This window comes from Mustela erminea, chromosome 1 (assembly GCF_009829155.1).
Source record: "Mustela erminea isolate mMusErm1 chromosome 1, mMusErm1.Pri, whole genome shotgun sequence".
Lineage (NCBI taxonomy): Eukaryota > Metazoa > Chordata > Mammalia > Carnivora > Mustelidae > Mustela > Mustela erminea.
The window spans coordinates 216,158,555-216,184,233 of record NC_045614.1 but is presented as its reverse complement, the minus strand read 5'-3'; the positions used below and the strand labels follow the sequence as shown (position 1 = coordinate 216,184,233).

Sequence of the window (25,679 nt, the reverse complement as noted above, 5' to 3'; positions counted from 1 at the left end):
TTCACCTTGCTGGGGCCAAGTGTAAGGGGCCACATTCTCCCTCGGCCCATGTTGACATCAGACACGACTCCAGCTCGAACACTCTGGAAGCGTGGGACTCGTGGCTGTGTGGATCGCCTCACATTTGCAGTCGACGCTGCCACTTCACGGGTAAATCTGAGGGCTCCTGGGATTAATAAAAGCCACTTCCCCAGAACAGCTTCTTCTTCTTTCTTTGACAGCATACTTTATGTGTCTTCTTTCCTTCCCCACTCTCAAAATGTATTTTTCCTGCTGGCCATTTAATTGGTAAAGCGCCATTAAGTCCAAATCTGAAATTCTTAAAACCCACCAGAAATGTACATGGCAGCTGCTGCCGTTGCGGAGTTTCCTTGGCACTAAAAATCTAGTATCTCCTGAATTTTACATTTTACGATGTTTAGTAGTTTTTCCTAAAATAGAAAAAAAATCCGCAGCAAGCGTTTCGTCTGAACAGCCCTGTGATCCATTCCGATCAGTTTGCAGGACAAAGGCACACCAGGAGCCCACCCAAGGATCTGGTTCCCGCTCATAAGGAAAAGTTGGTGAAACTCAATCATTGTTGGATGAGGCTTTTGGGGGAAGTGATTTATTCCACGTGACTCATGTGGCCCTAGGCCAGAACTTAAAGCTGAACCACGCTTGGCAATCCACCACACAGGGGCCCGGTAAGAATGTGGCAAATTTTCATTTGCACAGGAACCTATTAAATTATGACAATCTTCTCTCACTTCTTCAATAAGATAATGCGATCCCTAAATCAGGCCTGCTTGTAGTCCCCAAAGCTCTGAGGAGCTGTTAATGTTGCCTTGCTGGGGATTAGTTTCCTAATTTTGAATTATAACTGACCCCAAGGGATCCCCAACCCAAAACCTCTGCATCTCCGAATGAGTCAGGTAAAATCCTCCCAAACGTTCAGGAGTGGACTGTGTTCCTGGCAAACGTTCCCAGAAGTGACATGCCAAGAATATTTAATGCCAGGTACTTATTTTTTGGTTCAGAAGAAATACAGCAGAGTCTACGGGAGACGCCAGACAATCTGGCACCAATCACGGTGGTGTGTTTTAAAACTCCCGGGATGGGGGGCGGGGGGAGAAAAATCAGATGCAGTTGTCATCTTGTTTCTTGCTAGTTTCCATAGTTCCAGCTCCTAAAGACAGGATTTCCTTTGGGGCTTCCAAATAACTTATCAAGGATACAAAGTATCACCCTAGTAAAAAAAACATTTTTCAGGAAGAATCCATTTCTTATGGGAGAGTTGACAGCATCTGACAACAGCAAAATGCTGAGAGCACCTTTCAGGAAAGGACCATCGTCCAGCCTTTTCCATGGCTGCAAGGTGAAAATGACCCCCTCAGACGGTTGTTACTTCCTTTCTCGCTCAAAGCAAGCCTCCTTGAAGGTTCTCCAAGCTCAGTATCAATTTACAGAACTCAAGGAGGTGGGTGTCACCAACCAGGGTTTTGACTCCAAGTCCAATTTTCCATAGCAAGGCATGCCAGGAAAATGTCCACCCCGTTCAATTGTCTGTTTCATTCTTGTTGTTAAGTTAGGCTTTTGTAATTTAAGCATTTCCATTAGAATGTCACATCCAGTGACATCTGAGAAGAAAAGGTGGAGAACTCGGAGGGGAAATGCACAGCATTAGAGTAAGGAGCTTGAAATCGGCTGTGCCCTTAACCTGTACTCTGGGAACAGCACCTGCTGATCTACGCCAACAGAAAGGTTCCCAGCTCAGAAACCGAACGCGGGAAACTGGAGAAGACGCCTGTGTGAGGGAATAAGTAGCCAAAGGAACGGGGTGATCTCTGCAACTCCCTCCTTTTCTTTCGGGGGCCCGGACTGTCAGAGCACGGGGAAGGTCCGCTCCATGAAGGATGGCCTTCCCTTCTGTGCAAAGTGGACCATAAAACGGGAACCAATGAAAAAGCCCGTGGGACAAGAGAATTAGACTTCTAGTGATGTCTACACTGAAATGTACTTTGCAGTTACTACCATTCACCTAGCTGAGACCAGACACGATAAGGAGTACCTGGTAACGGTACCCCCGCCTGTGACCCCATGTCCAGAGGGACTCATACATGCCGCACTCAGACAGTTTCTTGAAGAGGACTCGGAAGGCTCAGGTTCTAAGATACAACTCAAACCTGCTGCTGCTGGAGCATCCACCAGGACACCACACACGTGTGAGTGACCCCACAGTTCTCCAGCCACATATTCCCCAGTATGGACGTGCCCCAGTCCAGTAAGCAGAGCCAATGGCTGAAACACCCATGCGCAGGCTGTCTTGGAAATAAATGACGATCCAGCCAGAGGAGACACTCCAGTTAGCCCTTTTAGTGGGGTTCTATCATAGATCCAGCCCATCCCAATAGCAATGCAAAGCGAACATTGAACTTGGCATACAAACGAGAGATGGGATATTGCCTTTGAACCCGTCTTCTAATTGTATCTGATCAGGGAAGGCTGACTGCATCGAGTTAAGGCTTCTGCTTTTTTTTGGGCGATGAAATTAATTGATCAAATAAATGGTAGTAAGAGGGAGGTACCTCACAGAAGGAGAGTACCGCATACCCACCTCATCACCGAAGACTGAACACGCCACAGGGAGGAAGCGTGTGGGTCAACGGCTCCACAGATGTGCTCGGGCGTCTGTGCTGGAGTCTAGGGGTTTCTGCAAAGGCAAACACAGGGCCTGAAAGCGTGGGAGAAGGTCCTTCAAGCCCTCTGTTCATCTGGTGTCTTCCTTCCCCCGAGAGTTGGTCAGAAGGATGGGCACTGAGCCATTTCCTGCTTTCCCTTCAGCCAGAGATTTGGAAACACACACATCTAGGCTAGTGACGTGGGATCTGCTTTTCTCACCAGAACATCTTTTGTTAATTTTAAGGAAGAGTAAGCATGTGAAATAACGGCCCACTTGGCCACAGGACAGCACCTGTTACCCTCGCCTGTTGAAAGGAGGATTCTTTTCAGCAAGGGCAATGGCTAGAGCCAGGCTGCCCATAGCCCCAGCTGGGCACAGCGCCCTGGGCAAAGTCTCCACAGAGGTAGCTTTTTCTCTTTATACCAACAAGACTACAGAAGCACTGAATACGAAAGTGTAGGTTTCCTTCCCACTCTACCACGATGGACAAAGGCTTTCCTCTTCAGAAGAGGCTGGTGAAGACCGCTGAGTGATGTTCCCCTCCGAGAAAGTTCTGGCTCTCACTCAGAGCACAGAGAGGCTCAGACAAGGGCTCTGTTTCCGGGTCAGAAGCAGGCAGGATGGTGAGATCGTCAGGCCCTGGGCTGGTTCTCTTGCCACCATATCGCAAACCTCTTGTATTCTTGGACCCAGGTGCAAAATACCCTTAAATGTGATTAATATGAAAAGCTTCCCATCAGCTAAGAGCAGTTATGAACCATGAGAACTCACAGCTCCAGAGACAGAGGAAGAGGAGAACTAGCCAAAAGCTTGCCCCCTCTTTTTTTTTTGTTTTTGTTTTTGGTGGCACACCTGGACAGTCTGGCACAATCAGTCCCATAAATCCTGAAGCCCAATTCACTCTGTTTTGGTTTAGAATGAGGTGGTTTTTATTATATTTTTTCTTGCAAGTGAGGGAGAAGAAGGAAGCTTTAAGATCAAGAATCAGAATACAGTGAATCTGGAAGGCATCTGGGAGCAGAACAGATTTGAGACTAGTGGACCGGAAGACACTCTGCCTCATGACCTCGCCTGCTCCACGGGTGACGGAATTCTCTTCGCCGAGAGTTCAAGGTCGCTCGAGCTCGGGTTCCGCTCGCTCTTCATTTCCAGCGGTGCCGGACGAGCGAGGACTCGTCATTGACCACCTCGGGATCGCGGGGCAGGTGCCGACACCGAAAGGGAAGGAGCAGCAGGACGATGAGGGTGAGAAGGATGATCCCACACACGCTCAGGAGCGCGTAGGACACGATCCACAGGATGGGCTCATTCAGAGGCAGGGCGGGGACGCAGTTGCTGGCGATGTCGTCTGTCGAGAAAGGCCCAGAGATCTCAGACACCGGAGCACCTGCAATTTCTGAGGAGACAGAAAGGGGAGAACCCACAGCTATGAGGTGAGCAGTCCGTCCGCACCCTTTGGCAAAAGAGAGAAGCACTTGCGTTAGGAAACGTGCTGCGCCAATCCCGGGATGTCCCCGCCGTCGTCAACCTGACTTGACGCGCTCTGGTGACGACTGTCCTCTCAGTCTGACCCACACTCTGAAGGGGCTCCGGGACTACCCGACCAGACCAGGAGACTCTTCCCCAGCCCCTTGCTCGTCCCGTGTCCCACCGACAGTGTAGGGAGAACCCGGAATCAGGAGGGGTACATTCCCCGGCCACCCGGGATCAAAGGGACACACAGCTACAATTCGCGGGACGTCCGGTGCTCGCGGGCCCTGGCAGAACAGTGTTCTCAGGGAAGGAGGCGAGAGGATTTCTTAAGGCAGGTTTGGGGACTACCAGTCTTCATTTCTCTCCAGCGGGTGTATCTGCTCTTCTCAGAAGTACAGACTTTACCTGGCATTTGACGTTTCACTTGAAAAAAGAAAAAAGCATTGTTCCCCGCCTCACCCATGTTTAATCCCCATAATGAACATTTAGGCATGAAAAAGCAATGTTGCTGCGCATTTCCTATCTCTGTCACTAAAGCCTCAAGACCCTAACGCCTGCCAAATAACACCCTTTCTCTTTCTTTCTTTCTTTCTTTTTTTTTTTTTTTTTTTACTGAAGACAGAAAGACTCAAAATAACAATGGAACAATGGTCTTAACAGAATGGGTTAAAATGAGGGGAAGATACAGACTGGGTGAGAACATTTTCTTGCTAATGTAGATTCTGTTTGCATGGATTTGGGGCTCTTCTGCAGGAGCTGGACGAGTCCAGCAACGCCCCAGGGCCTGCCTGCACCCAGGGACAGGAGAGGATGGTCTTGGGTCCATTGGGAGCCCAGATGCCCAGGGCCAAAGCCACCACTTAAAACACACACTCATTGGCCATTTATATAATGTCTGTTACAATTTCTTTTTCTCCTGATTTGCAGGGATCCTCTAGATGGTAGAACCTGAAGTGGCAAACGCCCTTCCACAGTAGGTCATCTGTCTCGTTAAAAACTCACCTGCTCTGTGGATACAGAAGCTTTAAGGCATACCCTAATGTGGGGGAGGCGTGCTCGGTGCAAAGACCCTGACACTGCCGAGCAACAGGCCAAGAGCATCACTGGAAACCATTTCTTCTTCCAGACCAAATGGAGGAAGAGGGGCCAGATTCACCCCCGACCGGAGACAACTAAAATACTGGGCAAAACACACGAAGAAACAAAGTCTCTGAAGATACTGTCAACAGAGCAAGGAGCACGACGTCCTGCGAGAGGGGAGGACAGATGAAGGGAGCCCACAGTGGCCTTGAGGACATTTCTGGGTTTGGCGCAGGCAGGGGGACATGGGCAGAGGTGGGCAGCCTCCTGGGCCGGAAGGACAGGGCAAGGCTGGGAGGCAGGGCAGGGCTTGTGGGGGGCAGGGCTAAGGCTGGGACAGGGCTGGGGCTAGGACTAGGGCTGGGGGACAAGGCTGGAGACAGGGCTGGGGGGCAGGGCTATGGAGGTCAAGGCTGGGAAACAGGGTAGGGCTGGAGGGTAGGGCTAGGCCTGGGGGGCAAGGCTGGGAGATTGGGCTGGGGGCTCCTGGAGCTCGAAGGCACAATGTAGGGCAGAAATTCCATGCATCCCAAGGGCAAGGCTGAGTGCTGACCACCAATGAATGGAGGCTGGTCAAAGGACCACTGGGAAAGATTAGAAAGAACAGAGCTCGGAGCTCCCTGGCTGAGAACAGTACCCACCGCCAACTGCTTCCTGTTTACTCTGCTTCCCTGAGTGGAAAAAAGTAAAAACAAAACCAAAAACACCCAAGCAGGAATTCACAGGGCATCCGTTAGAGTCTTAAGGGTCTCTCCTCCGTCCCGGTGGGGGCGGGGGTGGGGGGCGGGGGGAGGAACCGCACAGGGCACACGGCTCTGATCGCATCTAAAGCTTCCGAGCAAGACAGGCAGGACTCGAAGTAACCTAAACGTGACCCAGGACACAGCTCAAGAGCACCAGCAAGAAGACGAAAGTGTTCAGCACCCTTTGGGCTACCTGGACCCAATTTCAATGTGCTGGGGGTTAAATTACCAACAGGCGATTCTCCACACCAGCAGCCGATGCAGGAATTCAACTCACTCCTGACACTATCTACCCCAAAACAGCATCAGATCCCACAGGTGAAGTCCTACCCGCCTGCCCCTCCCCCACTACTTCCGATGAGAGTTAAAAGCCCAGGATGTTGTCACCTGTGCTTCTGATCCCCCCCTGCCCCCCCCCCCCCGTTTTGCACCAAAGATATCTCAAGAATTCTTTCTGGGTCATTAGCTCTGGACCTCACCCCACCAAACCTCACTTGTATCTAAAATTTCATCAGAGGTACCGACCACTCCCTGACCTTGAGTTTGACTAATTTGCAGGAGCGGTTCTGGGAACTCAGAGAACTCACTAGATTACTGGTTTATTACAAAAGCCTGTAACTCAGGAACAGCCAGATGAAGAGATGCCCAGGGCCAGGTCTGGGAAAGAGGGGGCGCTTCCGTGCCCTCCAGGTCCCCCGTGTTCACCAGCCTGGAAGCGCTCCAAACCCTCTCCTTTTGGGTTTTTACGGTGGTGTCATTGCACAGACAGGACAGATGAAATCACTGACCCCTGGAGACTGCTTCAACCTCCAGCCACCTCCAGGTCAGGGGGCGGAATGAAAGTTCCCCAGGGAGTCATTGGGAGTCATCGGGCAGCCCCACCCTTGGAGGCTTTCCAAAGTCCTTATTAACATAACGAAAGACGTCTTATCGTCTTATCGCTTAGGAAATTCCAGGAGCTGGGTGCCAGAAATGGAGACAAATACCAAACGCATATTTCTTATAAATCGTAATGTCCCAAGCACCCTGCAAGTTGAAGTTCAGTGTTTGGCATCCAATAGAAAAATGACGCAGGAAAACACAATTTGTGACTCACACAGAAGTAGAAAAACACAATTCACGCATGGCAAGGGGGGAAAAATCGATCCTTTGCAGCTTGGCGAGAAGTGATACAGATGGTAGTATTAGTAGACTGGCTACGAAGTAACAGTTACTGTGACTGCATTCCACTCGGGACGCCGGACATGAGAAGCAGGGACACAGGAGCTATAATCAAGACCTAAGTCAAATTTCTAGAGATAATAACTACCGGACGTGAGACAAGAAATACACTGCATGGTATTAATAGAATATATATCTGCAGGGGAAAAAAAAAAAAAGGCCTAGTGAACTTGCAAACATAGCAGAAACTATCCAGGAAACAGAACAAAATCCTGAAAACATAAAGGGAGAATATCGGTAAACTGTGGGACCACGTGAAGGAAACACGGTATCCGCGTAGTTAGGGGCCCCGAGAGGAGGGGCGGGAGGCACAAAGCACCGGAAAAAATAATCACCGAATCCTTCCCAAACTTGAGGGCAACAGTGAGCTCACAGATCCCAGAGGCTCCAAGATCCCCAAGCCTAAGAACGATGAAGTAGCTTACACCAGTGAGCCGCTGAAAAGCAGTGATAACGAGAGAGTCAAGAAAGCACGGAGGATAAAAACAAGACGAAATATTCTGTACGAAGGAATGAAAGAGCGAGAGCTAATTTCATCTCAGAAATGACTGCGGAGTGCGGGCAAGGAAAACCCGGTCAACTCAGCACCGTGTACCAAGCAAGAGTGTCCTTCAGGGTGAAGATCGGGATGCTCTCAGACACACGCGAGCTGGAGGGGTTCCTCCCAAGAAGAGCCCCACGCACTAGAGCATTATCCAGCCTTACAGAAGGACGTCCCGCCGTGTGCGATGGACACGGACACGGCGCCAAGTGAGATAAGCCAGACGGAGAAAGACAAACCCTGCAGGGTCTCACTCGTCCGCAGAATCTCAGAGTCCAAACTCAGCAGCAGAGAGCAGAGCAGTGGGGGGAAGGGGGTGAAGGCGAAAGAAAGGGGCAACAACAAGACAGTGGGGCCCACGTAAGCGGCCGGGCGTCCGCTGGCGGTCATTATTTTACCATACTTACATACAGTAACACCTCATACGTAAATAAAAAACTTAACCTACATATTTTTATATGTAGTTAAAAAAAAAACACTTCACCTACATACCTTAAATGTATGTAGCTCTTATGTGTCAATTAGACCTCAATGAAGCTGAAACAAAGAAGGAAATCATCACAGTCCCCTTGCACTAAAACTACCCGCACAGACGACCTTCGATCGGATCAGTGCTGTCGCCGGAAATCGGGACCCACACAAAGGAGGGGTGCGCATCAGACGTGGTGTCTACCTGGGCAATGATCACGTCTGCCCTTTTCACTTTAAATACTTAGGAAGATAACTGGTTCGGGGCAAAAATGGCACTGGTGTCAGGGGTGGTTTAGAACACGTGTGTAGGTTACATGCATGCCAGCAAGACTGCGAGGGGCGACAGAAAGGAGCGCACGGGCCCCAGAACTTCTGCTGTGGTCAGCGGCAGGGAGCGATCCTCAAGGGCGCACACTACAAATCCCCCAGCAACCGCCGCGCGGACACAGAGCTCTGGCCGAGATAAAGAAAAATAAAAATAATCCAAAAGGAGGCAGAAAAGGGGGGCAAGACACAGAGACAACATGGGGCCACAGATGGGAGGAAGAGCCGTCTTGTCAATCATCACATGAAGCAGGATCCACATGGGGGTGGGGGTGGTCAGCAAACTTTTTCTGGAAAAGGATCAGAAAGTAACGTGTTAAGGCTTTGTGGGCCATGGAGGATTTTTGTCACATTCTTTTCGGATTTTTTCACACCCCTTTAAAAATGTAAAACCATTTTTATAGGCCGTACGGAAAAAAAAAAAAAAAAAAAAGACAAGACAGGCCAGATTTGGCCTGCAGGCTGTTATCTGCCAATCTCTGGTCTAAACACCCGGAAGAAAAAGCAGAGATGGTCGAATTAAGATAAAAAGCAAGACCCTACTGTTTGCTCCCCACGGGAAGCTCCCTTAAAATGGAAATACTCAAATTCCTTAAAAGTCACAGGTTGGAAAAAGAGGTATTGAGCTAATGCTAATCAAAAGTAACGCCGAGAGAGGAGCCTCGTGGCTCCCTCGGTTGGGCATCTGCCTTCAGCTCAGGTCAGGATCCTGAGGTCATGGGATCGAGCCCCATGTGGGGCTCCCTGCTCTGTGGGGAGCCTGCTTCTCCCTCTCTGTCTGCCCCTCCCCCTCATTCATGCTCTCTCTCTCAAAATATATACATAAAATCTTTAAAAAAAAACAAAACCCAACTATACTTTGATTTAAAAAAAAAAAAGGAAAAAATACGGAGCGGTGACATTAACCTCAGGTGTTACAGCAAACAGGATGACTGGGGTGGTGACAGCATTGCAAAACCGAAAGGCTCAACGTGAACACAGCACAGACAACACCGAACATTGTGCACCTCGTAAGAGTTCTGAGAAGGAAGAAACAAGCAGGATGAAGCCGCAGCAGTTTATGAAAACTCACGGAGACAGAGACTTCGGCAGCCCCATCCTCTGTGCGAGCAAGTGGTTAGGAGTGAGGCGAGGGCAGAGCCCACCTGAACAGTGTCCCCACCAGCGCGACCTCACGGCCACGCGCAGAACGCCCCGCCCACACCACCCAACATACATTGTTTTCAGGAGGATATTTACCAATATAGACCACATTCTGGGCCATAAGAACAAACAGCGAGAAATTTAGAAGAATTCAGCTGATCCTCTGTTCTCTGACCCCAGTGGAATCCAGTCAGAAGTCAGGAACAGAGGGAGGGTCTGTGCTGTGGGCAAAGTCACCCAAGGGGACCCGGAGCTTTTCTGAGTCCCATTCATACCTAAAAATTCAGCAACCTGGTCCCCCAGTAACACAGACTGTCCACTTTACACCAATTACATCTCAATGAAACTGTTTAAAATAAAAGGGGGTGGGTTGCTGGGGGTGGCTCAGTCCTTAAGTGTCTGTCTTCGGCTCAGGTCCTGATCCCAGGGTCCTGGGATGGAAAACCCTATCAGGCTCCCTGCTCAGCGGGAAGCCTGCTTCTCCCCCTCCCACTCCCCCCACTTGTTTTCCTTCTCTCCCTGTGTTTCCGTCAAATAAATAAAATCTTAAAAAAAAAAAAATAACATAACTCCTGGAGGCTATTTTCTAGGAATGCGTTCACTGGATAATCTGTATACTTATTTACACATCCTACTAATAGATTCTAATTTTTTATACTGTAATTATTTATGAGGTCATCCTACGCATGGGTTAAGAGCACAGACCCTGGGCTCAGGCTGCTGGGGTTCAAGTCCTCGTGCCCACTTTCTAAGCTGTGTCATCTTGACCAACTGACTTCATTTCTTTGCCCCTCAGTTTGCGTATCTTGTTGAACGGATCATGGAGTCAACCAAAGGTCCTTCAGCACAGTGCTGGGGTGAGGTCCCTGCTTCCTCAGTGGCTCCTGTTAATATACTGTTATCTTAAATCTCTTATCAATGTCTTGGATTACAATTAATTGCATTGTCTCTGTCTTATCTCCCGGAAGATCCAACCCAGGCAGATAAAAACATCTGAGGAAGACACATGAATTTGCCAGCTATAAAAATTACCCTGATTGGGTCTTCTCTGCCATGGTATGCAAAATCAAGTGAACCAACTCCCCAGACCAACAATTTGATTCTAAGCTGCCTTCTGAGTCGCTGTGGTTCTGTGGTTCACATGGGAGAGTGTTCTGGAGTCTACGGGACGGGTGTCCTGGGCTCGGGGCCATTTTGTTCTGCAACTACATGAAACCACTTAGCACCCCGAGTCCTCAGTGTTCTTTCCTATCAAGGGAGGAATGAGGACTAATGATCCATGTCTCTGGGGGCTCTGGCTTTGGCATCTTTTTTTTTTTTTTAAGATTTTATTTATTTATTTGACAGAGTGAGAGAGCACAAGCAGGGGAGCAGCAGAGGGAGAGGGAGAAGCAGGCTCCCCACTGAGAAGGGAGCCTGAGGTGGGACTCCAACCCAGGCCCCCCAGGATCATGACCTGAGCGGGAGGCAGACGCTTCACCTACGAAGCCCCCCAGGCACCGACTGCTGCCTCTTTCGATTGGATTCGAAGGAGACAGCAGAGGCTTATCTCTGCAGCTCTGCTCTTAGCAGCTAACTTGCCTATTTTTAAACACGAATATGTACCAGATGATCTACTTTGAACCTGCAGCAAGGGAAATTCGCAGAGAAGTGACTGCCACGCTCCACGAGGAGTCTCAAGTTGTAAAAGCTTCAATCTACACAGCTCTTGGGTGCTAAATGTCTCGATCTATAAAAAGAGATATGTGGTATTTCAGAAGCTTTGGATACATTAAGAGAGAGCTGTCACTCTTCGCACTCTATTATCTTCCCAGCTCGCAGATGCTTGGCCCGGGGCAGCATGGAGGTGGCCGCAGGGGCTCCAGCCTCTAACACCTGCTCCTGGCACAGGACATTCTCTACCCGCAGCTCCAGGTCAGCGAGCGCCCCAGCACCCAGGGGGCCACCAACCTTACTTACCAGGCTCTGATCTGAGACCGGAAGAGTGACTCTTCGCAGGGGTTGGGGGTGAGGGGAGGAGAGGCAGGGCAGCATAAGAGAAGCATCTGTGCATCTTTTTCCAAAATAACCATCACCCTGCCGCCCACCGCCATCCTCATACACCCTGCCTGGCTGGTAAAGGAGGGGAGGGCGCGGGCCAGTGTCTTCGGGACAGCTCCCGGGGGAAGAGCCTTCCAAGAGCTTGCATGCACTACTCCCCTTCCTGCCGGGGGAAGAGCCTTCCAAGAGCTTGCATGCACTACTCCCCTTCCTGCCGGGGGAAGAGCCTTCCAAGAGCTTGCATGCACTACTCCCCTTCCTGCCGAGTCCCAGGCCCTACAGAAAAGCCTAATCCTCTAGCTAAGTGTTGTCTGACAAACACCAATTATTATGAAAAGCAAATAAAAGATACCAAGAGAAAAGGGAAGTTCCCAAAGGTCTGGGCTTCGCCAAGTGCTAGTTGGCAGCAAGGTAGAATTTCCTCCTACTGTAACACATAGAAAAGATGATAATCTTGTATTTTTAAATATGTAGATGAGCCTAGAAATAGGCCCTAGAACTGGGGATCCGATGCCCACGGAGGGACGGGCGGGAGGGGCTGGAGGGGGGCGGGCAGAAGACTTGACCCCAGCACCATGGAGATGGGTGACAGAGCCCGGTTCCCTGGCGGAGGGCACCGGGAAAATTCTGCTAACCAGGAAGCTGGACTCTGCCTGAAGTCGGAGGAGGGGAGAGAGCAAGGCAAGAAAGACTGTTCGGGAGGAACAGTCTCCCGGCCCCCACCTCGAGCAAGACAGGCATCAACATTTACACAGCTTGCTGTAAAAATCCCCAAAGTTCTCACTGCTTCACACTCAGCAGAAACAAATGCAAAGTTGCTTTAGAACAACATTTGTACAACCCAAGGTGCACTGAACTCTCTCCAAAGGAAGGGGAAAAAAAAACCATTCCCACTAAAGATAAGCTCACAACAAAAAGCTGCAAACCAAGTGAGAAGAAAATGCACCACGGGGAGAAGAGTCCAGAGCCCCAAACACAGAGAGATCAGCTTTCCATCAACGAGAGGAAAAGAGCACACAACGCTTGAGATTACGTAAGAGCTGTGTTTGCGGTGATGAAAACCTCACAAAAATACTAACAAGACTTTTTTTTAACAGGCTGATTTAAAAGTCCACAAGGGAAAATAAAATTAAGAACAACAGGGAGATTTTGAATAAAGAAGAATAATGGACAGAAACTACCACTGTAGGATGTATCACTTGAACAGGAAATCTAAAGATAAATATTTCCAAATATTTACTGGAATTTGGTATACTGTAACTGTGGAATTTCAGATCAGTGAAGAAAATGTGGATTATCTGAAAAATGTTATAGGAACAATGGGGTAGTCATCTTGGGGGGAAAAAAGGGTTATCCATACAGACTACATCACGGTAAATCAAATATCAAAGTACTTGCACAAATCACAAAACAATTTCAGTAAAGGTCATTTAAAATGTGACTTCAAACCTAAAAGCCTTAAGACAAAAGACGCATATATTTAAAAACATAAAAGCACTTTCACAATAAAATTCATGATCAGCAAAGTAAATTTTTAAATAATGTATAAATAAAACATGAATTATAGGTTTTTTCTCTAAATGGTTAATTACTCCATTACATGGGGGTTCTACAAATCAATATAAAAAACTAAAAACCAAGGGACGCCTGGGTGGCTCAGTCAGTTAAGCCTCTGCCTTCAGCTCAGGTCATGATCCCAAAGTCATGGGGTCGAGCCCTACATCAGGCTCCCTGCTCAGTGGAGAGCTTATTTCTCCCTCTGGCTGCTGCTCTGCCTACTTGTGCACTCTCTCTCTTTGTGTCAAATGAATAAATAAAATCTTAAAAAAAACCTAAAAACCCAATAGAAAATAATAAGGTGAAGATATCATGAGCACATAGTTCGCAGAGAATGAAAAAAATACCCTTAGACACATGAAAATAAACTCAACCTCACACATATAAAGTAATGAAGTTAAAAACTACACAGATCATTGTTCCTACCTATCAGGTTGGCAACATTTCCCAAAGCGTTGACAACAACTTGTTGGTGATGCTGACTGCGAAGTCAGGCCATTGTGCACGGTGCTAGAGACCTGGTACAACCAGGTATAAAGAGGACAGCCTCCTTGAAAGGCAAAGTGACATTACCCGTCAAGATTCCAAATGCCTGGGGTGCCTGGTGGAGGGGGGAGGGGGCTCAGTCGTTAAGCAGTCAGTTAAGTGTCTGCCTTTGGCCAGGTCAGGATCCTGGGGTCCTGGAATCAAGTCCCACATTCAGAGTCCCTGCTCAGTGAGGAACCTGCTTCTCCCTCTGCCTCTGCCCCTCCTCCACGCTTGTGTGCTCACACTCTCTGACAAATAAATAAACAAATAAGTAAATTCTTTAAAAAAAATTCCATATGCAGTTAAACTATGATCCAAAAATTGGGGCAAAATGAAATGAAATTTGAAAGAGATCCTCAAGCACATCTTTCAGCGTAAGGAAAATTGCTGTGTCATCATTTGTTTACCCTGTCTCCTTCCATACACTTTGGGCTCTTTTTAGTTTGATAAAAATGGTGGTTTTATGTAATGATGTAATTACTGAATGAAGTAGTACTTTGCTTCATTTTATGAATAAAGCTGCTTCTGGTCAAGTCTTTGGGTAGACACACACTTTCGTCTCCCCACTGCAGATACCTAAGAGGGAGGTTGCTGAGTCACAGACTAGGAATATGTTTAACATTAGTAGAAAATGTCAGTCTGTTTTCCCACTCAGACCAAACAATTTCAGCAAACTGAGAATCCCTTAACTGGGGATTCAAAGGGAAGTTCACAAACCTGCCCCTGCCTCACACTATGTATCTGCTTTCATAGACAATCCCAGCAACACTGACAGCTATTTTTTTAAAAGGAGAATTCAGGGGCACCTGGGTGGCTCAGTGGGTTAAGCCTCCGCCTTCAGCTCAGTCAAGGTCTCAGGGTCCTGGGATCGAGCCCTGCATCAGACTCTCTATTCAGCAGAGAGACCTTGTCATCTCTCTCTCTGTCAAATAAATAAATAAAATATTTTTTAAAAAAATAAAAGGAGAATTCAGTGAGGTGGCTGGATAGAAGATTAATATACAAAAAGCCCCTGCATGCCTATATACCAAACAATCAAACGCAGTTTAAAACAATCTCGCTTACAATCTCAGTAACATTAAGAGCTAACAGGCATCTAAGAGGAAATATATGCGTAAGACCCTCTTGGAGAAAACCACAAAGTGGCTGCAGGACAGAAAAGACCCAAACAAATGAGAATTCGTACATTCACGGGGGGAAGACTTGTATAATAAAGACTTGATTTATTTTCAAGTTAACCTGCAAATCCAGTGCAGTTGCAATCAAAACCCCGTTAGAGTTCTGAGATCTTGACAAGTTGAATAGAAGGGCGAACGTAGCCAAGAGCATCCGAAGGAGAATAAGGAGAAGAGGGGAGCCCTTGCCGGATATTAAGTCTTACTGTAACTACAGATGTTAAACTGTGTGTTACAGCACAGGGACAGCAACTACACTGGTGGGATAGAAGAGAATGTTCAGAGTAACACATCCACACACGTACTGTGGTAAGTGACAAAGAGATTATTACAATTTAGTAAGTATCTGTATTTTTTTTTTTAAGAGTTTTTCTTTCTTTATTTGACACAGACAGAGAGCATACAAGCAAGGGGAGTAGCAGGCAGAGGGAGAAGCAGGCTCCCCACTAAGCAGAAAGCCTGATGTGGAACTCGATCCCAGGACCCTGAGATCATGACATGAGCAGAAGGCAGATGCTAAATCGACTGAACCACCCAGGTGCCCCAAATTTAGTAGGTACCTTGCAAAATTAATTTAACCTGAATCTAACCAAGCTTCTAGACCTAAGTTCAAGTCTATAGAAATGTAAGGTTAAATGAACATGTTAAATGCTACTATTAGGAAAAATCCAGACCAATCTGAATATGACATATTCTACAAAACAAATGGCCATCAAAAGAAAAAAAAAAATCATAGCCAAGGATACCATTTTTTAAATTAATATTCTCTTTTTTAAGATATTATTTATTTGACAGAGATCACAAGTAGGCAGAGAGGCAGGCAGAGAGAGAGAAGGAAGGAAAGCAGGCTCCCCGCTGAGCAGAGAGCCCAATGTGGGGTTTAATCCCATGACCCTGGGATCATGACCTGAGCTGAAGGCAGAGACTTTAACCCACTGAGCCACCCAGGAGCCCCAAGAATACCATTTTCGAGGTAACTGGGAAAATCTGAATACAGCCTAAATATTACATAATACAATGTAAATACTGCTAATTTGGGGGTGTCATAATGGTATTACATTTATGTATGAACATGCCCTTATTTTTAAGAGGTCTTTATGGATGAAATATCATAGAGTGAAATATTCAGGAGGAAAATATCATGATATATGCAACCCATTTGAAAACGGCTCAAACAAAACTACATATACACATATACATACATACTGATATATGGCAAATCAGATCTAGATGGTGAGGGGCATGTAGGTGGCATGAAGACACTGGCAGGAAGACACTGGTACCTTCCATCTCACTAAATTTAAAAAAAGTAAAAGAAAGATAAGAAAAACAAGTAGAAGAAATCCAGAGAGATTTGCAGATCTTATCCACCATGCATAAGCCCCCTAAATGAATGGATCAGATATTAAGAATGTATACTCATCAATTAAAAAGATAGCTAGAAAAATGTGCATAAGCTATTGGTAGAAAAATTCACCATGAGAGAAAAAGCTCAGACACTCCATAAATATATCAAAAGTTGCATCATCTCAGGACACCTGGATGGCTCAGTTGGTTGAGTGTCTGACTCTTGGTTTCAGCTCAGGTCATGATCTCAGGGTCTGGGGATCGAGCCAGGAGATGGGCTCTGCACTCAGTGGGGAGTCTGCTTGAGATTCTCCCTCTCCCTCTCCTTCTTCTGCTGTTCCCCCCGCTCCCAAATAAATCTTAAAAAAAAAAAAAAAGTTGCATCATCTTAGAAGTAATCAAACTGTGACACTATTTCACACAGATTGGCAAAAAACAAAAACAAAAGAAAACAAAGGCACAGTCTGATGTAATTCTCATGGTCCAGCTGCGTGGAAGGCAAACCTGACGTGGCCAGTAACACTGCAGACTAGCATACCAAACCCCCTAGAACTTCCATCTTCAGAAGATCACGATAGCACGCAGAAAGATGTCCGCTGCAGTACTCTTTGTAACTGCAAATATCAGAAACATTCCAGATGGTAATCAGGCCAGAACTGGGTACATAATCTGGGTATATTCATACGATAGGATACTACACAGCTGTCAAAATGAGTGACCTAGGACTCCTGCCACCAGGGAAGATCTAGTAACCGTGTGATGCTGAGCAATCAGCAGACTGAAGAAGGATACACACCGTACTACAGAGCGTTCATACAAGTGTGAAAATACCCAAACCCCCCACCCACCCAACCAACCAACATTTTGTTACAAGGCACTTATTTATAGGTAGCCGGCAGACAGCTTCTAAGGGGACTCCAATGATCCTGGCTCCCTGGTAGTTGCGTTTGTGTAATTCCCTCCCACCCCGGGCCGGGGCTGTTCTGAGCAGCCAACAGAATAGGGCAGAAGTGACCGCATGTCAGTTTCAAAACTGGGCATAAAAAGACCAGCCTGGGTACTCTGTGGCACTTTGACTTTCTGGAATCACTTGCTCTGGGGTGACTGGGTGCCCATCTTAAGGATGGTCAGGGAAGACTGGCGGGAAGTCCCAATGGTGAGGAAAGGAGCGTTCCTCTCTCCGACCCCATGAGTGAGCTTCCAGTAGGACCCAGAACCACCCAGCTACGCCGCTCCTCCACTGCTGACCCTCAGCACCTGCCAAGTCAGACAGAGCTGCTAACCGTGGGGCTAAACTGTTACCAAGCAAGAGACAGCTAATGCAAGGCACTGATAACTACGTCGCAAAATCTTAAGTGCGTAGTAATTAGAGAAGAATCTACACTAGTCTGAGGATAAAGGATCATTCTGGGAAACGCCATGGACTGGGGCTTTAAGCTACATTTATTTTCTGTTTCTATAACAAATTTTTGAAGCAAATCTGACAAAACGTTAGCATTTGTTAAATCTGGGTGTTCCGTAAGTGTGCCCAGAGCACATGATTTCCTAGGACTTAAATCATTTTGTTATTTAAAGCATGTGATAAATTAAAAATAAACACTTTTAAAGAGAAAAAAAAGGCAGTGTATCTCTTCCATTTATTACAGCGCTATAGACCACTGTCTGGCTCCTAATTGTGCCTTTTGGGGAAGTAATTACTTTAATGGCTAAACAGTTTGCACGGAAGAGGAGACCTATCTGTGTATATTCCCACTGCTGAGAAAATCAAATGTTTAAGTACCAAAATCTTAAATACGCCTTTTTAAAAATAGTAACCAAGAAAAACAAAACAAAACCCAAACTTCGATAAGCACACCTAACAAAGAATTCATGTTGAAAGGCAGGAATGAATGCTGCTTTCCCTGCAGACACTTAGTATTAAACTATTTCCAACAGCAATTCACTTAGGAGACATGGTGATTACGCGCTCTGCGGTATTAAGTAAAGTGGACGATATGGCTGTTGCCATAGTAGCCTCTATTTTAATGGTATTTAACAAGAGAACAGAAATTGTGGGGAAAATTGCTTTAGTGCTTAGTTCCCTGGGTTATGAGACGTGAAACACTCACAGCTGGCAGACCGGTAGCTTCTCCCATCGCGAAGTCCCAGGCAGTGCCACAGAGGAAGGTCTCCCCCAGGGATACCTCCCAGGCTACAGTTAATGCACTCTGAGAGGTAAACATTCACTCCCCACGAAGAGGACAAAAGGACAAGCCCCGGGGATCCGGAGCCCGGTCCCTAGGGCAGAGTCAGAGCGCTCTGTGTGAACACCGAAGAAGGCATTCGCAGCAACCAAGTGTGTACGTGGCGTTGGGTGGTTTTGTTCATACACCACGTGAGCAGGACTAATATTCCCGATGTACATTTTTCCCTGGATATGCCTCTCCTCCCACTCCCCAAATTGTTATTTCATCCTCCGGGAATCCCGTGTCCAAACAAGGATGGGCAGCATGACTGACCTGCTTTATCCACCAGGACACCGACTTGACCTCTGCGAGTCAGATGGTAAATAAGGTCTGAAATGTCCCCCTTTGGAATAAACCAGCTGAGATCATCCGACATTTTGCCTGCACCCCCTCCCCATCTCCACGGCTCTCCCCCAGACTCCTCCGTGGGTTTTTGATCCCAGTGAAGGTCGGGGTGACCGGCACAGCCAGCACTCCTGCCCGTGGGTCACTGTCCCGGGTGTTTCATACATTCACGCCTCCCTCCCCATACTGTGTGGGGACCCAAGTCTCACCCCACAGCCTCTCATTTTCTCCTGTCCCATGTCCTCGCTGCCTCACATGTGCTTAATTTTTCTCTTCGTTGGCATGTTACCTGCCAACTCTGAACCCCACGTGCCAGGACCTGTCAGTCCTGAAATCCTGCCCAGGAGCCCGGCAGCGCCTGCCTGTTGCCTGGTCACACGTGCACTTTCCACGCATCCCAGCAATCCTGGCTCATGCCCATGTCCAGGACTGGTCTTTTCTTCCAAGTACCTGACCCTCCCGCTACACCGTGCTCTAGGTGGACACCCCATCCCAGCCAACGGCTTGTCTACAGACATCTTACAGTCTGGGGGGCTTACCACCCCTCACCTTTCCTGCCCTCTTGACTGTGGTTTCCCCGAACACCAGCCGTACATTGCCGACTCACCCCCAAACCAGCTCTTCAAGGGGGTTCTAGGAGAAAAACACGCTTCTTGATCTCCTCATTTTAAGATTTCAAGAAACAGCAATGACAGGCATTTACTTCTTTTTGCACGAAGACTGCTTTGATAGAAAAAAAAAATACACAGCTTACCTATGAATCTTTAATTCTCCTGTCAAAAAACTGTAATTTTCCCCCAAGGTCCCCTATCTTTATTCAGTGGTGTGAGATACCATTCTAAATTTAATGTGAGACGTAACTCTAATACTAATGTCAATCACGCATCTGTTTTGTGTCAAGCATGGGATTAAACATTTTATAGGACGGCCTCACTTCCTCTTCTCTACATCCTGCCGAGCGTCTTACTGCTAAGACGCTCTGGATGACAGGCCTGTGGGAAAGAATTCAAAGGCAACTGACCCATCCTCAAGAGTTGCTTCCAAATTCATGAATGGATGCCAAGTACTCTGGCCGGGGGTTCCCTGTCCAGCACGAGCATCGCTTACCTGCACAGGGGCTGGCTGCAAAGCCCACCCTCTTCCGAGCTCTGTCGAAGATCACGTAGAAGCCCTCCATCACGGTCGCACCAATCACCAGTGCGTTTGTGGAAGGTGAAATGCCGAATCGGTAGCATTCGTAATTCAGGCCGGCCCCCATCATGGGCTGGATGTAGAGCTGTTTACGAGGAGAGAGCAGGCAGACAGACAGGGAAAAGCATGAACCCAGCAACCTCACAAAGCTCTCAAGGCCACAGTGTGTTCCAACCCTCCCAGGAGCCATGGGGTGATGCAGGGCGAGAAGGAGATGACATCACCCTGCCATCCGGAAGACGACATCACAAGCATGGCGATAAACACGACTGAAAGTGATAAACAAACAAGTGCGCCTCCCGTAACCACGCACAGATGCACCCACACAGATGTCCATCCGTCCGTCCATCCATCCATCTGTCCATCCATCTATCCGTCCGTCTGTCTATCCATCCATCTGTCCAACGGTCCATACATCCATCCATCTGTCCATCTGTCCGTCTGTCCATCCATCCACCCTTCCATCCATCCATCCATCCATCTGTCCAACCGTCCATCCATCCATCCATCCATCCATCCATCCATTGTCCATCCATCCAATCCATCCATCCGTCCATCCATCCATCTATCACTTGGCATGGCCTAAATACTGTCCCAGTATCAGCAACAAACACATAGTCCCTCTGCCCTCGAGGCTTCCCATCCGGCAAGGGGGCAGGTAAATGAAGGGGAGCGGGACAGGCCCCTTCTACAGTAATGGGACCAGCAAACTCTCTGCCTCAAACTCCTCCTTCCCGTGGCCTCTGAGAAAGGGCGGTCTCCTCTTCCTCCCAACACCGGCTGCTCATTCTCAGGCACCCGTGTAGGGTCCACTTTACCTTCGTCCCCTGCAAGCATCAGAGAACGCCAGGGCTCTGGCCTCTGGTGGCCACGCCCCGCACCCCTCTCCACCCCAGGTGACCTATGTGGCCCCGTGGTCCTAAGCATAGCCCGGGGCTCTCTGCTGATGCCCCAATCCTGACCTCCAATAGATCTTTGCTGCCACAGCCACACTCAACAGGCATCTCAAATGTAATATCAGAGAAACCGGACTCAGGACATTCTCCCCAAATCTGCTTTTCTCAAGGTCTTCTGTTTCAGTAAATCTATGATTCACTCATTTCCTCAGGCCCTACAGCACCGGGCCAGGATCTCTTTCCTTACGTGGAAACCATACCCAGAGGCTGCAGGCCTTCCTCTGAAATGGCATCCGAACCCCATCACACCTCCCATCCCCATGGCTACCGCCCTGGTCCAGACATGGTTCTGGCTCCCCACGGGCCCCAGGATGCCGTCTCTGTCATCCTCTGCCAAAGAGAGCTTAAAAGTTGGCAGCAGGTGGAAGCAAGATGATTTATTTCCTCCATCGGCGAGAGAGAAGTGGTCACAGACAGAAGACCCAGCACCCTCTCGTAGGAAGCTCTCGCGAGGGTGAGGACCACGGGCTGTGCATGTTCCATCAACACAGCTCGTGGCCCTGACGTCCTCTGGGGGCGCGAGTGTGAGGAAATGAGTCAAAACTTAATCAGGGAGCAAGCCGGTGTCACTCAGGGGAACAATCCCTCCGTGTTTTAACAGCAAAGTATGCAAATGCAGCCAACCAAGAGAAGAGAGTGGCTTAGCAAGATAAAATACTGAATGTCTGCGGAAAAAGGCAATAAAGGGCAAGATGAGTAGGAAGAAGGGCTTCCTTGTGAGTACAGACCAGCCCTCAAGGGGTAAACGCGGGAAGAAAGATTGAGGTGGGAAAGGCTGGGAGCCGGAGGGGGTGTGAGGGGATTTTGAGAGGGTTCGGCTGGAAGGGGCTGCACCAGGTCACAAGGGAGGGGTGCGGCCTGGAGGCAAACCACAGCAGACAGGTGGGACAGGGAGCCAGCACCCCCTCCCCGGGGTGGGAACACAGGAGCACTATTTGAGGTCTGGGCGGGACAGGAAACTAGAAGTCACACTACAGGAGATCAATCACAATCAAGCTGACCCCAGAGGAAGATGAACTTCAACGCCCCTGCCAGCGTCTGGATGGCGAGAGGAGGAGGGGCTGTGTGGCAGCGGGGTGAGCAAGGACATAACGCTGGCAGCCCCTGGCGTCCTCAACAGTTAGATCTGGGGCCACTGCTGGGTCCAAGAGCCGCACCCACAGCCAGAACCCTCCCCGACTGGGCTGTCTGTCTGCAAACCCTCCCTTGAGGCCGGGAGTCGGTCTGTTCTCTGCTGTGCTCCCGGAGCCCAATCTTCAAGGGGACGGGATGTACCCAGGAGGGCCTCACTAAATGTAGGGGGTGCTGAGCTTGACGAACATCAAACAAAAGACGCAACTTCTCATGATCAACTCTAACGAGGCAAAGGCAGGGGATACCCTGACCTGCTGCCTCGGCACCTTCACCCAAGGGTCTGCAAGCGAGCCCCAGGCACGTCCGTGGACACACACACACACACAAAACACACCTTGACTTCTGAAGAAACCAATTCTATAATAAAACCCAATCCATTATCACCTATCATGTAACTGAGGATATCGATGCAAAAATATGCAGACCGAATGTGTGTATCTTTTACTCTCGTATGTGTGCCCCAGCTGACTGCCAATAGAAGTTCCAGACTGTAGATGCTGTAACGAGCTGGGGAAAGCTGAAGGATGGCTAGAGCTCAGAATAAACTGTCTGTCTTCAGCTAAAATAGCACAAATAGACCAACCGGTGGTAGACTGAAATTATTTACATTTTTAGGGGTATGTGGAAAAGAAAACCAGAATTTGCCCGTGGGCTGGGGTTGGGGGTTGCTTTTGTCAACAGGCCAAAAAAGCAGCAGCCCGTGTGTTTTGGGGAAAGGCTGGAGACAGACATAATTTAAGACAATTGCCTTTGACACAGCTCCTTCCTGCGCGAGCAAGCATATGCCCCTCTAGGACTGTCGATGCCAGAAAGGTCCCAGCCATGGGCCGTATTCTAAAACCTTGGTGGGAAGGAGCCCTGACGATTGCCCTAAAAGTTTAGGGAGAGGGAGGCAGGCAGACAGAGCTGTAGTGTTGGGAGGTGCCCCCACCCCCCTGACCCCAGTGCTGACCCCGAGGGCTGCGTCAGTGCCACACAGAGCTTGGGAGGTTATCAGCACGGGATGGGTCACAACTGCCTGTTCAAGCCCTTCTCCGAAGAGGTGACAGAAAGAGAATGGAATGGGAATGTTGCAGAAGAAAAAGGGAAAACAGCAGGGGAAGCAGATTTTTGAAAACCAAAAATGTGAACATATCCAAATCAACCCAAAAAACATCTAGTCTCGTGAGAATACTACTGAATTCTCACGCAGAGATAACAAAAATTAAAGGCAACGCTCCCCAACCTACCTCATTAAGTTCTTGCACTCGGCCCCCACCCGGTCCTGGAACCAGCCATTGAGCCTCAGGGACCTTCCAGCTCTGGCGGCTACTGCCTGCCCTGGACATCACAGATTTTCCCCCAAATGCCTGTTTTCTCCTGCATCTTACGAGTCCCTGATTCTGCCAACCCACGCCCGATTACACGTTCACCTCTGTCCTAGAGCTTTGACTTTAGTTACACACCACCCTGACATCCACATCGTGCTGCTTGATGGACCAAAATTTAACCATAAAAAGCAATTATTTTAAAGATGGAGAAAGCATCACTGTATGCGGTGAAAATGTCTTTGGCAAGTATTGTGATTTCTCCCTTTAGCATTAAAGGGACAGACGGAGAAAGGGCTCAGTGATCTGCTCAGCGTTACAGTGTGAGTCGGGGCGGAGCTGAGCATGTAGCTCAGGCCTCAGTGACTGTGTCCTCCATCCCCGGGTCTCTGTTGAGGCCCTCAAGCCTGTCCCCAGTAACCCGCCATTCCTGGAAGGCACGTCCTCACGGACAAGTTGAGAAGGGAAACAGCAGTACTCTCACTTGTTTAACTTCTGAAATCCTTCCTCCTTCCCTAGCCCCAATCCCACCCTTTATCCCAAAGTCACCAAATCACGACAAAGGCACATTGATCTGTCTGTTCCAAAACACCTGTGATTACACGCCAGTCCCCAGTGCACGCTCACGCCGGGGAAGGAGCAAGGACTTCCAATCTCACGGTTCTCCTCGTCAAGGAATTAATGTAACTGAGGAAGAACTAGAAGCCTGAGCATGTGCTTTTAAAGAAAAGAGAGCTCAAACGCAAAGGGCACCAGCATAAAATACCCCCCGAAGGGATGACTGCATGCCGCAGGGACAGACTCGGAAGCCTGCGGTATGAGTCAGGAGGGCAGGCTCACAAACGGGCTATTTTGCTCAGCAGAGGTTCAACAAAAGAGGGTTGTCTGAGTTGGACCTCAAAGGATGGGAAGAATCTGGATATGCAGAGGGCGTGGGGGAGGTGAGGGCATTTCGGGCGGGGGTGGGGGTGGCAGAAGGAAAGGGCAGGAGAGCGAGCATGAAGCCCAGGAGCATGCCGACTGGCGAGTGGCGGTTCAAGGGCGTGGAAGGGTCCAGGGAGGCCCGGAGAGCCCCAGGAAAGCAGGACATCAGTGTGCACAGGGTGGGGACTCATGATGGCTCACGGCGGGGACAGCGGGCCGAACGCTGCCTCCTAGGAAGGTCACTTTGCGAGGGTTTTAGGGGCAGAAAGGAGGGGACTGGGCATACAGAGTGTGTGTGGAGGTCCCCAGAGGGCGACAGAGGGGGACCTGAGCGCAAGCCTCGGGCACCAGGAGGTGAGAAGCATGACTGAGCAGGGCAGAGCACGCTGCGCTTGATCAGAAGCGTAGGAGGAGGACGGAGAGGAAGGAGCCCGTGGCCCTCGAATATGGAAAACAGAAGCTTGTCTTCATCTCTCGGGCTTCACGTTTTACTCTCCTTTTCAAAAAAACATAGTGTAGGGGCACCTGGCTGGCTCAGTGGGTTAAGCCGCTGCCTTCGGCTCAGGTCCTGGGATCGAGCCCCGCATCAGGATCTCTGCTCAGCGGGGAGCCGGCTTCCCCCCCTCTCTCTGCCTGCCTCTCTGCCTACTTGTGATCTCTCAGTCAAATAAATAAATAAAATCTTTTTTAAAAAAACAAAAAAAAAACATATCTTAGGGGCATCTGGGTGGCTCAGTCGGTTAGGCATCTGCCTTCAGCTTGGGTCATGGCCCTGGGATCGAGCCCCACATCAGGCTCCCCGCCCACCAGGGTGTGCTTCTCCCTCTCTGTCCTGCTCCCCCTGCTTGTTCTCTCTCTCCCCCGCTCTCTCTCCCGCATAAATGAATAAAATCTTTAAAGACAAATAAATACATAAAAGAAAAGAACGTATTTGGTGCTATGGTGGACACTGCACCAGTGTCCTCCATTCTGGGCCTTCTACTTCCCCAGCCCAGGGGGTCTGGGCTGCCTCGGCCCTGAGGGAGCAGCACTGTGAAGGCGTAGGCAGACAGCAGTGGGCCTGCTCTGGGCCCCCTGGGTGCGTCGCCCCCCAGAGTCCCACCACCACCACGAGGCAGCTGTGGGATGGTGGAGTCTGGAGCCCCAGCGCTCCGCCAGCGAGCCACCAGATTCAAGAGGGAGGCCACACACAGGGCTGGTGTCCCGATGTGTCCACGAGCGTGTTGAGAGCAGCAGGCCTGCCCGGACTCACGAGCAGGGGCCCACGCCCACTGGTGGTGGCCGCCCGGTTT

The 25,679-nt window shown here is 49.1% G+C and overlaps 1 protein-coding gene across 2 annotated transcripts in view; it reads right to left on the bottom strand.

The window, feature by feature from the left end:
- Window positions 1–259: 259 nt before the first annotated feature.
- Window positions 260–25,679, bottom strand: part of BACE2 (beta-secretase 2) — an 81,307-nt gene continuing 55,887 nt past the window's right edge. Inside the window, exons 8-9 of one of the 2 annotated variants that reach the window (XM_032355398.1) lie at window positions 19,983–20,151; window positions 260–4,058 (exon numbers count right to left, since the gene is read on the bottom strand). In XM_032355398.1, coding sequence (XP_032211289.1) covers window positions 3,805–4,058; window positions 19,983–20,151 — 423 coding nt within the window. In that variant the 3' untranslated portion in view covers window positions 260–3,804. Of the gene's footprint in view, window positions 4,059–16,677; window positions 16,920–19,982; window positions 20,152–25,679 lie in introns of those variants that run through there. The other variant, XM_032355404.1, reaches the window with a different exon arrangement.